Source organism: Mandrillus leucophaeus, unplaced genomic scaffold, assembly GCF_000951045.1.
Source record: "Mandrillus leucophaeus isolate KB7577 unplaced genomic scaffold, Mleu.le_1.0 Scaffold580, whole genome shotgun sequence".
Lineage (NCBI taxonomy): Eukaryota > Metazoa > Chordata > Mammalia > Primates > Cercopithecidae > Mandrillus > Mandrillus leucophaeus.
This window is the reverse complement of record NW_012106253.1, coordinates 1,298,994-1,311,836: the sequence shown is the minus strand read 5'-3', so window position 1 is coordinate 1,311,836 and position 12,843 is coordinate 1,298,994. Positions and strand designations below refer to the sequence as shown.

The following is a 12,843-nucleotide window of genomic DNA, read 5'->3' as shown; positions in this document are numbered from 1 at the left end:
GCCCAATAAGTAATATGTATGCCTGGATAATAGGGTTGGGAAGAACTAAAATTGCGTTTGAGATTCTGCTGGAATAGAGGTGGTATAACAAAGAGGTAGGCTGAGAAAAACTAGACACTAACAATGGGTATAGAAATTAAACAATAATCAACATAAGAAAACACGTAACACCCAAAACCTTACTATCTTAACATTTATATAATCAGAGTCCAATTAATCTTCCCTTACAAGAGTAAAGTCTGAGAGTATTTGAAATAAATTATAGAAAATTCAGTTGCTATTGGGATACATGGATAACTAGTATTAGAAGTTATAAATTCATTTGCTGAAAATAATCTTCTAAACTGTCCCTCATCTAGGACAGATGAAAGCAACAGACTACCAAAATATTAAGTCACTTATGTCATACCTTGGTATACCAAACTAGATATGGTTCTACTTTGCAATACGTTCACTCTCAAATAGTATCTACTAGGAAAAAAAGTAAAAAACAAAATGAGTTGATTCGAAAACCTCTCAGCAATTAGTATCTAGGGAAAGCATATCCAACTCCCATAGAGTGAAATGTTGGGCCTCACCTTATAAAAATATAAGTCACCATGTAAGGAATCCTTCTGGTTCAGAGCAATGACTTTAAAGCAAAAAAGAAGTTAGTGACCTTTCCTTAGAGAGATGATGATAATTATAATCCTACCTACTCTAGCCCACGTAGAGGGTCTGATATTCTGACAAAAAGCAGAGCCAATATTCTGATTAAAAGCTTATCAGAATGAAGCCTATAATCCCAGTACTTTGGAAGGCTGAGGCAGGTGGATCACTTTGAGCTCAGGAGTTTGAGACCAGCCTAGGAAACATGGCGAAACTCTGTCTCTACAAAAAAAATACAAAAATTAGCCAAGTGTTGATGGCTCACGCCTGTAATCCCAGCTACTTGGGAGGCTGAGGTGCAAGAACTGCTAGAGTCCAAGAAGCAGAGGTTGCAGTGAACTGAGATCGCACCACTGCACTCCAGCCTGGGCAACAGAGCGAGACCCTGTCTCAAAACAAAAGTTTATCAGAATGAAACATCACATTTTATCTAAAGAAATTAAGTAGATCTAGGTATCAGGGAACACTTATGGAAAGCCCTAAATGCTCTGTAAAATTCAGAAATGGATAGCAGGATTTCAGACTACAAATGATTAATAGTTAAGATGAGTGCCCATGAACAGATGAAGCAATAAAAAAAGAAAAGATAGCTGAGGCACCTTTATTGAGGAGTAACAGCAGAACTACGTAACACCAAAGCTTTTTTCAAACAGCAGAACTACACAACACCAAACCTTTTTTCAAATGCTCTAAGTCTGTGCTGTTCAATACAGGAACTACATGTGGGTACCGACCACTTAAAATGTGGCTAGTTCAAGTTAAGGTGTGCTATAACTGTAAAATATACCCTGATTTTGAATACTTCATATAAAAAAACACTTCACAGTGCAATTCTAGATTAGCCATGTTTAATTTCGTCTATTTTAACGTTTTCGTTGAATTTAATATTGTTTGTTCCTTTAGTATTAATTTCCTCTTGGGTACATCTTCGACAAGATGATTTTAAGGTGAAAAACAGTGACAGCTTACCAGACTGTCCAAAAAAGAGAATGACCCAAATTTCTAGGCAGAGGCTTGAGCCGGCAGGATTGTTCCACCCAGTGGTAACCAGGCTCTCTTCCTGTTATCTCTGGCAAAAGGGTTACAGAGTAAGAAAGAAACACTATGTACACATGGAACAGGATTTGACCAATAGTTTAAATCTATCAAACATAATAATATGCTTTGTTTCAGGATTTACTCAATTACAAGTGTTAAAACTTTAAAAAGTGACATAAACATTGTTCACTATGATTTATTCAAGTTTATCCTTTCTCAGTAATCTTTAGATATTTAAATTCACTCTGTTGGGAGGATCACACATACATGGACTCCAATTTACCACCAGAAAATCCACACACCTTTCTCACTAGGATGAAATAAAATAGTACCATTACTTTTTATGCAATACCATAACAGATTTCAAAAGGCACTAGAATTCTCGTATTATAAACACTAATACCATCCAGAAACAGTCTATGGTCCTATCAGAAAACTTGAAGAAAATGTGGTTTTAGGAAATTGCGAATTTCAAAACACAGAACATAACAGTTTTACAAGCTAGCACTAACTCAAATACACAGAATACAGTAATACTGACTGAGAAAACCAACTGTACTATTCCAATATTAAAAGACTATTAGCTTAAAAAAAAAGGATTAGACTCAGCACAGTTAAAAATAAAACAGATTTTTGGGACCCAACATTTCCTACAGATTAAAACATTACTCAAGTCAGAATTCTTTGGCACATAACAATTCAAGGTTATATAGCATTCTCAGTTAAATTACCTTAGTGCCTGACAACCAATGGAAGAAATGGTATCAATGGAAGGTATCTCAAACAGTTTAAGGAGAACTTTTGGGTTAAGATGCTTTAATTTGAGAGTGACATCTGAAAGTGCATCAGTTATCCATTCAAACATCTCTAGGAGTTTACTAAGCGAAAGGCATTATACTAAATGTTGGAGATAAGATGGTGAACAAGCTACGATATCTGACCATTACAGAGTTTACACTCTGGTAGTTTTGTAAAATAATAGAAGTGGGATCTTCATCAGTGTTTCACTGCCTGTTTCCCGTGCTCCAAATCAAGACATTTCCTCCTTCTCCTACTTGTATTTGGAGGGAAAGTGACAAGGATAGAGAAACAAGGCAGAAAACAGATTTGCATGTATCAACTGAATCAAAATTATTTTCCTTATCTCTTTCCCTGTAAAGCTGAACTCCTTAAAGAGAGAGGCTGAAAACTATTCCTTCCTATCCCTAGCACCCAGTGCTTATCTGCTGCTCTACTGCATCAGAACCAAGCTAATCTCTTTTTCTACCATAAACCAGTATCAAGAAGAAATGAAGATTAAAACAACAAAGGTCAATCTTTCCAGTGTTTCTTTTTGCAAAAATAAGCACATACCTATATTCCATATAAGTATTTTAAAAGCTATAAAGTAATATACATCTTCTTTAAGGAAAAGCATGCAGTTCCATAAAGCTAGTTTCCTTTCACCATCATCAGTGTATCTCCCTCACCTTGCAATCACATCCAGAGGCAACCACTGTCATAAGTTTGGGTAAATGAGATCACATTATACACATCATTCTGAAATGAACTTTTCCTTACATTTAGGAGGTATCTCCATATTCATACACATCAAAAGGTAGCATGGTATAGGGGACTCTGAAGCCAGACAATTTAGGTTCCAATCCTACCTTCAAATCTTGGCTCTGCTATTTACTAGCTATGAGAGTGAGGAGATTATTTACCCCTCTATGCTTCAGTATTCCCATATGCAAAATGAATATGATGATAGTACCTCTTTCTGACTTTTCATGAGGATTACAACAGTTAAGATTCATAAAGGGCTTAAAACAATACAGAACCTGGACATAGAAAGTACAAAGTGTTTCTTAAATTGAAATAAATACTAATTAATAATAGCCTAAATATAGATCTAGGTAATTCTCCATTGTATAATTATATCTTCTTTATCCATGCCTTCCTACTGACAGGCATTTAGATTATTTTTTCCACATGAATATCCATGTACATTCCTCCTTGGGCAAGTGTTCAAGTTTCTCTAGACTAATACCTTGAATAGTAATTAACTGCTAGATAATAGAGTATGCACATTTTCAACTGTATAACATCCCATCCTAAGCTTTGCAATCTAATGGGTGAAAATTGATAGCTCATGTTTTCAACTGCACTTCCCTACAAATGAGACTAAGCATCTTTCTAGTTCATTAGCCATTCCAATTCCGTTTCCTCTGCTGCTAATTGCCTTTATATCCATTGTTCATTTTATGTGTATCATCTTATTCTTTTGATCTTTATATAGTCTGGACACAAATCCACCGAATATTAAAGACATTGTGTGTGTCTCCTCCTAGATATGTCATGTATCTTTTAGTTTGGTTTATGATGTCTTTTTTTTTTTTTTCGAGCCCAGGCTGGAGGGCAGTGGCACAATCTCGGCTCACTGCAACCTCCGCCTCCTGGATTCAAGCGATTCTAGTGTCTCAGGTTTCTGAGTAGCTGGGACTACAGGCACGTGCCACCATGCCTGGCTAATTTTTGTATTTTTTGTACAGACAGGGTTTCACCATGTTGATCAGGCTGGTCTTGCACTCCTGACCTCAAGTGAACCTGCCTTGGTCTCCCCAGATTGCTGGGATTACAAGTGTGAACTACCAAGCCCAGCCTAATGTCTTCTATTAAACTCAAGTTTTTCTTTTTGAGGCAGCAAAATCATTTACCCTTAATGTCTTTATCCTTGATGGTTCATTCTTCTTTTCCTGACTTGTTAAAGATCTTCTATATCCTAAAGTTGCATACTCATCTATATTATCCTTTTTCTAAAAAATAGTTTTTCACGTGTATTATTTAATTCAACTGGAATTTATTTTCACATATTGCTTGAAGCAGAGATCTAGTTTTCCCCCCATCTAGAAAACCAATTTGAGAGTCTATTTTTTCTCTCCTTACTGCCAGGGAATGTTTCTAGCCTTTACCAATGTTCCAAATATGTATGAATCCATTTCTGAACTCTCTCTTTTATTAGTTTGTCTTTTCCTGTACTAATACTATACTTCAAGTGCCATAATTTTTTTAACAGAGGTACTTACGTAAAGCACACAAATACTGAATGTACAGCTTGACCTTTAAAAACATATACTCCTGTGTGATTCAGCTCAGGCCAAACTATTAACATTCCTCATGCTCCAGGAGGCTCCCTCATGATCCCTCCCAATCAGTACCATGCTTCCAAGATGACCACAATTCTCATCTCTATCACTACAGATTATTTCTACTTGTTTTTGAGCTTCCTGTAAATGAAACCGTACAATATGTATTCCTTGTGTCTCGCTAATTTCATTCAACATTAAGTCTGGGAGAGATTCATCCCATGTTATGCATAGCAGTTTGTTCTTTGTCATTGTATGTAGTATTTAAATCTAAATAGCATAATTTTTATTTCTATTTTTTGAGACGGAGTGTCGTTCTTATCACCCAGGTTGGAGTGCAATGGCACGATCTCGGCTCACTGCAACCTCCACCTCCCAGGTTCAAGCGATTCTCCCACCTCAGTCTCCCAAGTAGCTGGGATTACAGGTACATGCCACCATGCCCAGCTAATTTTTGTAGTAGAGATGGGGTTTCACTATGGTGGCCAAGCTGGTCCCGACCTCAGGTGATCCACCCGCCTCCGCCTCCCAAAGTGCTGAGATTACAGGCATAAGCCACCACGCCCGGGGCTAAATACCATAATTTTTAAATTCATCTTGACATCCAACAGAGCAAGTTCCTCCTCATTCTTTTTCTTCTTCCAAAACTATCTTGCTTATTCTTGAACCTTTAATTTTGTACATGGTCATTTTCCACACACACAAAAAAATCATACTAGGATTTTTGTCTGAAACTACGTAAAATTCACAAAGTAATTTTTCAGTAATATTTACTACTAAATAAATTTTAACTTCCCACCCAAAAATATAATATATCCTGCCTTTTATTCATGTCTAATTTTATGTCCTTCAATAAAATGTTGGGTACTTTATAGAATTCAATATGAAGGAGATATTTTTTATTTTTTAATTGGCTACTGCTAGTTTGAATGCTGACCTTGTATCCAGCAATGTTGAATTCTTTTATTAATACAAACAGTACGTTCATTTCTTTTAACATTTCTAGGAAGAATCTCATTTCATTTCTCTTCCTTTCCAATCCTTTTGGATTTTCTTTCTTTTTTGTTTATTGATAGAGATGTATCTGTCTTATACTTGGCTTTAATGAGAATGTTTCCGAAGTTTCACTATTAAGCATGATGCTTGCTATTTGAAAGGTAGCCTTTACTGTAAGAAAAAAAGTTCATTTCTGTTCATAGTGTAAGAGTGGTATTTTAAAACTTTAATGGGTATTGAGTTTTAACATATAGTTTTACCAAATTTATCTAGAATTTTTTCCTAAATTTTCTTATAAATTAAATTGATACAGTTTTCAAACACTGAACTATCCTAAACTCCTATCCCAATTAAAATTGTTATGTCTGTGTTCATAAGTAAAACTGAATGTAGTATACTTTCCCTTGTATAGTCTTTCCATTCTAGATTTAAATGCTAAACTTGCCTGATAAACAGGTAAAGTAACTTTCCCTCTTTTTCTGTTCTCTGAGTCAATTTATATAAGATTGGGATTAGCTGTTCCCCAAAAGCAGTATCTAAAATTGTAATTACAAATATCATCATTAAAACGATCCCTTCATACTTGAGATGCTGAGGTGGGAGAATTGCTTGAGGCTAGGAGATTGAAGCTGCAGTACACTATGATCATGCCTGTGAATAGCCACTGCACTACAGCCTCAACAGCACAGCAAGACCCCATCTCTTAACAAAACCAACCAAAAAAAAAAACCTATTCCTTCTGACACCACTTCACACAAACTAGAAAGGCAATAATTAAAAAGATAGATAATGAAAAGCATTGGTGACATTACAGAAAAATGTGAACCTTTGTATACTGCTAGTGGGAAAATAAAATGATGCAGCCACTTTGGAAAACAGTCTTGCAGTTCCTCAAAAGTTTAAACACGGAGTATCACATGACTGGGCAATTTCACTCCTAGGTATATGTAGTCAGCGCTCCATATCCATGGATTCAACCAACTGCAGATTGAAAATATTCGGGGGGAAAAGTTGTGTCTACACTATGTACAGACTTTTTTCCCTTGTCATTATTCTCTAAGCAATATGTAGTATAACAACTATTTACAGAGCACTTGGGTTATATTAGATATTACAAGTAATCTAGAGATCATGTAATGCATATAGAAGAATGTATACAGGTTATATGCAAATACTGTGGCATTTTTATGTCAGAGACTTAAAGCATCTGAGGGAGGTCCTGGAAACAACACAGGACTATAACAGTTCACAGAAGGACTATTCATAATAACCAAAAAGTGCAAAACAATACAAACATCCATCAACTGATAAATGAATAAACAAAATGTGGTATATCCACATACAATGATGTATTATTTGGCTATAAAAAAGAATGAAGTGTACTGACATATGCTACAATGTGGATAAACCTTAAAAGCATGCTAAGGGAAAGAAATCAACCCCTCCCAAAACACATATTGTATAATTCCATTTTATGAACTGTCCGGAACAGGCCAATCTATAGAAATAAGAGGTAGATTAGTAGATGCCTAAGGATAGAGGGTTAGGAGAGATGAAAATGTTCTAAAAATGACTATAGTAATTCTTGGCAAAACTCTGTAAAAATACTAAAACTTACTGAATTGTACATTTTAACCAGGTAAGTAATATGGTATGTGAATATCTCAATAAGTTGTTATTAAAAACAAAAACACCTATTCCTCTTGGGGAAATTTATTACAGCTTCAATTTCTTTAATGGTTTTTGGTTTCTTTTTCTTGTACAGACAAATTTGAAAAAAAAAATTTACTAGAAAATGAAACTCTCATTTTTAAAATTTATATACATATAAATTATTAACGATTTCTTATAATTTTAAAAATCACCATTATAGTTGTACTGATACCTCTTTTTTAAATTTGACTATTAGTCTCATCTGTTTTTCTTGGGTATTTCCAGAATCAACTGAAAATAATCAGTTTTGACTGATCGCGACATTGTTTTTATTGCTGCTGCTTATTTTCTTTCTCTTTTGAGACAGAGTCTCGCTCTGTCACCCAGGCTGGAGTGCAGTGGCGCGATCTCAGCTCACTGCAACCTCCACCTTCCAGATTCAAGCAATTCTGTGCCTCAGCCTCCCGAGTAGCTGAAATTACAGGTGCCTGTCACCACACCTGGCTAATTTTTGTATTTTTAGTAGAGACAGGGTTTCACCATCTTGGCCAGGCTGGTCTTGAACTCCTGACCTCGTAATCCACCTGCCTCGGCCTCCCAAAGTGCTGGGATTACAGACGTGAGCCACCGCGCCCGGCCACTGCTGATTACTTTCTAGTTCTATTTTCATTTTTATTATTTCCTCTTCTTTCTTTGGTTCTACTCTTTTTTTAGTTTTTTAAATTGAACAGCTGGCTCATTTATTTCCAATCTTTCAATCTAATACATTCATTAAAGATGACAGCTTTATCCCCAAGTACCATTTTTTGTGCATCCCTCAAATTTTGATACAATACTTTTGTTGTGATTTAGTTCTAATCATTTTGTAATTTCCATTTTGTATTTTAATTCTTGAAAATTCTTAATCATTTTTCCTTTAAAATTGCTTCTCCACTATTTTGTGTATGCGCTCTTCTAAAACTCCAATTAGATCTATATGGGAACTGCTCAATCTATCCTCTGTCATCTTTTCTTCCATATTTTTCACCTCTTCATTTCTCTGCATTTCTCTGTGCTTGTCCGGAGAAGTACTCATTTCTTTCTTCAAATTAGTAACTTTTCTCTTTAGCTGTGTCAAATCTTCTACTGTTTTACCCATTTATTGAGTTATTTTATTACAAGCCACATTTTTCAAGATTTTAATTGGTTATTTTACATAAATATTTATTGTTTCTGAAGTAACTGTTTTTGTTCAATTATAATGCAGTATGCTCTTAAAAAAAAAAAAAAAAAGTAACTAATGTCTGGCCGGGTGCAGTGACTCACACCTGTAATCCCAGCACTTTGGGAGGCTGAGGAGGGCAGAGCACCTGAAGTCAGGAGTTCGAGACCAGCCTGGCCAACATGGCGAAAACCCATTTCTACTAAAAATACAAAAATTAACTGGACGCGGTGATGCGCACCTGTAGACCTACCACTCACAAGGCTGAGACTGGAGAATCGCTTGAACCCAGGAGGCAGAGGTTGCAGTGAGCCAAGATCACGCCACTGTACTCCAGGCTGGGCGACAGAGTAAGACTCTGTATTTAAAAAAAAAAAAAAAAAAAGTAACTGACAAATTTTAAGCTAAAACACCTTAGGCAAAATGTTCTTTGAAAAGTTCTCCATTATAAAGCTCTTCTTTAATGACCAAAAAAAAAAAAATCACTTTTTAGGAATTCTCTTGGCTGCTCTTCTGCCAAATGTTATCCCACTGTGCCTACCTGCTTCAAGGCATGAAAAGTTCTATTATTCCCATTTTAGAATTAGAGAAACTGAAGCACAAAGTTCTTTTTAAAACACTTTCTCCCCAACTTTTTTTAAAATTTCAAAGCCATAGAAAAGTTGAAAGTACAGTGACCCATATACCTTCTACCTAGATTCAAAATTGTTAACATTTACAACTTTTGCTTTACCTTTTTTTCTCTCTCTCCATATACATGCACACACCATACCCAAATTTCCACACATTTTTTTTTTTTCTGAACCCACTCCTGAGCCCAACATGATACTTCACTTGGAATATTTCAATATATTTCTCCATATTTCAATAACACTCTCAATATAATGACCATATCATTCACACCAAAGAAACTATGAGATTGAACAGAATTGTACAAAGACATGCAGCAGTAGATTCAAAACTAGTATTTAAGTCATCTGACTAAATGTTCTTTATCTTGGCTTGTCTAATGATTGGACAAACTGCTTTCTGATGATTATTTAGAAGAGGCAATCTGTCAAAGAGCATTTCCTTCCTTCATTTCTGAAAAAAAGCAATAATCTAAGATATTCAAACTGCAAAAATCAAGGATACTGTATTTCCAGTTTGTTTTCTAACACTAAATCTTTAACGGAAGCCACTCTATACTCTCAAAACTATACACTTTTTTAATATGCCACAAGATAAATTATCATATTAAATAATTAGAATTTCACTTTACCAGTTTTTAAAGGGAAAAATTGTTTTTAAGAAAAAAATACAGTACAAATAAGATTGATGAGGCAAATGAATCTGCTTCATAGATTTAAAAAACTGGTAAGTGTAGGCCTGGCGCACTGGCTCACACCTGTAATCTCAGCACTTTGGGAGGCCGAGGCAGGCGGATCACAAGGTCAGGAGATCAAGACCATCCTGGCTAACACGGTGAAACCCTGTCTCTACTAAAATTACAAAAATTAGCTGGGCGTGGTGGCGGGCGCCTGTAGTCCCAGCTACTTGGGAGGCTGAGGCAGGAGAATGGCATGAACCCAGGAGGCAGAGCTTGCAGTGAGCCAAGATCACGCCACTGCACTCCAGCCTGGGCGACAGAGCGAGACTCCGTCTCGAACAAACAAAACAAAACAAATAAACAAAAAACTGGTAGGTGTATTCATGACTCTATAAGAAAAGCTAATGTTTCAGTGGGGATGATTTAATCTCAGTCACTGATGTTAGGAACTAGTAAGATAAACCATAAACATCTTTAAAAAAATCTTAAAAAAAAGGCAAACTATGTTTGCTCTCAAAGGACCTAAAAACTCAGTTTAAGAGTTGCATATGTTTATTATACAACATACCTGTGTAAAAAATAAAATAATAATTTTTTTTTAAAAAGTGCTGTATATTTTTTTAAAATAGCAATATGGCCAGGCGTTGTGGCTCATGCCTGTAATCCTAGCACTTTGGGAGGCCAAGGCGGGCAGATCACTTGAGGTCAGAAGTTCAAAACCTGGCCAACATGGTGAAATCCTGTCTCTACTAAAAATACAAAAAAGTTAGGCAGGTGTGGGGGCAGATGCTTGTAATCCCAGCTACTTGGGAGGCTGAGGCAAGGGAACTGCTTGAACCTGGGAGCAATTGTGAGCAGAGATCACGCCACTGCACTCTAGCCTGGGCGACAGAGTGAGACTGTCTCAAAAAATAAAAAATAAAAATTAAATTAAATTTAAATTTAAATTAAAAAATGGCAATACAACCTAAAGCTAATATTTAATGGCTAAACTGTATCATTCAGCTAACCATAACCACAAAAACATTTAAGATCAATCTACAGCCAAATACTAGCCAATAAGGGTATTAACTGGGTGCTGCTAAGGCACTGTATTAAGTAAATTCCATGAATTAATACAATCTTACAGATATCCCACTTTTCTACTGAAGAATTGGAGATAACAAAGATACTAGCATAAAAGGACTGATAAAAGGGGTAAGACTTGCCTCAACTTTAAAGTACAGAAATCAGAACCGAGAGAAGTTTACCTGAAGAAAGTCAGAAACCACAAACCAAGTGTAAATATAACTATCCAGGTAAGAACAAACAAAAGTTTCAACCTGAAGAAATTAAGGCTGGATAAAGAGGATGGAATTGGTATAGTAGCAGGCCTCAAGTATCCAGAAAACGGATGAAAGTTTTGTAAAACAGCTATAAGCAGGACACCACTACAAGCTCTTTATATTTAAAATGCCTTTTTAGAAACAGTAACCTAGTAATAATGCAAAATGAGTGGGAGAAAAATGAGAAGCAAGAAACTAATTATATAGTAACATTTACAAATATCAATTCAGTAAGTTATTTGGTACCTGAGGAAATCAGAGAGCTCAAACTGAACCAATTCTGCTACACTTCACATCAAGTCTTTTCATTACAAATAAGGAAGTGGTAGATATAACTGCAACATATCCTATATTATTTTTCAAATATATTTTTCAATGAAGTTCAAGATATATTGAAAACTGTCATTAAGAAGTGCTAGTCAAAAAAAAAAAAAAAATAGTGCTAGTCAGGCCAGGAGTGGTGGCTCACACCTGTAATCCCAACACTTTGGGAGGCCAAGGTGGGCAGATCATTTGAGCTCATGAGTTCCAGACCAGCCTGGGCAACATGGCAACACCCCATCTCTATAAAAAATAAAAAAATTAGTTGAGCATGGTGGTGTGCAACTGTAGTCCCAGCTACTTAGGAGGCTGAAGTAGGAGGCTGGCTTATGCCCAGGAGGTAGAAGTTGCAGTAGGCCAAGATCACACCACTGCACTCTAGCCTGGGCGACAGAGCCAGATTTGTCTCGAAAGAAAAAAAAAAGTGCTAGTCAATTAAACTATCCTTGCTGGTTAGTACTACTGTGCCAAAAGAAATTCACCAAATATGACATCTCCATAAATTTTACCGTATAAATATTTACTTCAAAAAAGCAATATCATAAAGAAATGTATAAAAGAATTCAACGTTTAGCTTCCCTATATTGCTTTAGAACAACTACACCATTTACCAAAAGGCAGTAAATGTGTAAATTTTTTTGAGACGGAGTTTTACTCTTGTTGTCCAGGCCGGAGTGCAATGGCACAAGCTCAGCCCACCACAACCTCCGCCTCCCAGGTTCAAGCAATTCTCCTGCCTCAGCCTCCCAAGCAGCTGGGATTACAGGCATGCACCACCATGCCCGGCTAATTTTCTATTTTTTGTAGAGACAGAGTTTCTCCATGTTAGTCAGGCTGTTCTTGAACTCCCGACCTCAGGTGATCCACCCACCTTGGCCTCCGAAAGTACTGGGATTATAAGCGTGAGTCACCAACCCCGGCCGAGTAAATGTATAATCTTTTAGAAGCAGCTATTATGTAAATAAGATACTTTAAAATTAATGTCATACTTTTTACTCATACACCCATTAATAGCTCAGTATTTACTGTCCATACAATACTTTTCATAATCCACATCAAACATACAAAAAGAAGCTATCCCAAATAACTTCCTTTCTTTTCAATTAAATTCCTTCTCAAGGGACAAAATTTGGGGGAAAAAAAAATCTCAAGTTTGTGAAAACTAGATTACTTACCAGTAACTTGAGTTATCCTATTGGGTCTTTTCCCTCACAGATCCACCTCTCT

The 12,843-nt window shown here is 36.1% G+C and overlaps 1 protein-coding gene across 4 annotated transcripts in view; it reads right to left on the bottom strand.

The window, feature by feature from the left end:
• The window catches only part of YAF2 (YY1 associated factor 2), a 96,851-nt gene that overhangs the window by 41,187 nt on the left and 42,821 nt on the right, over window positions 1-12,843 (bottom strand). Inside the window, exon 2 of one of the 4 annotated variants that reach the window (XM_011999045.1) lies at window positions 1,618-1,717. The exons of the other annotated variants lie outside the window; for them this stretch is intronic. Within the exon in view, the coding sequence (XP_011854435.1) occupies window positions 1,618-1,717 (100 nt within the window). The remainder of the gene's footprint in view (window positions 1-1,617; window positions 1,718-12,843) is intronic. 4 annotated transcript variants of the gene reach the window in all.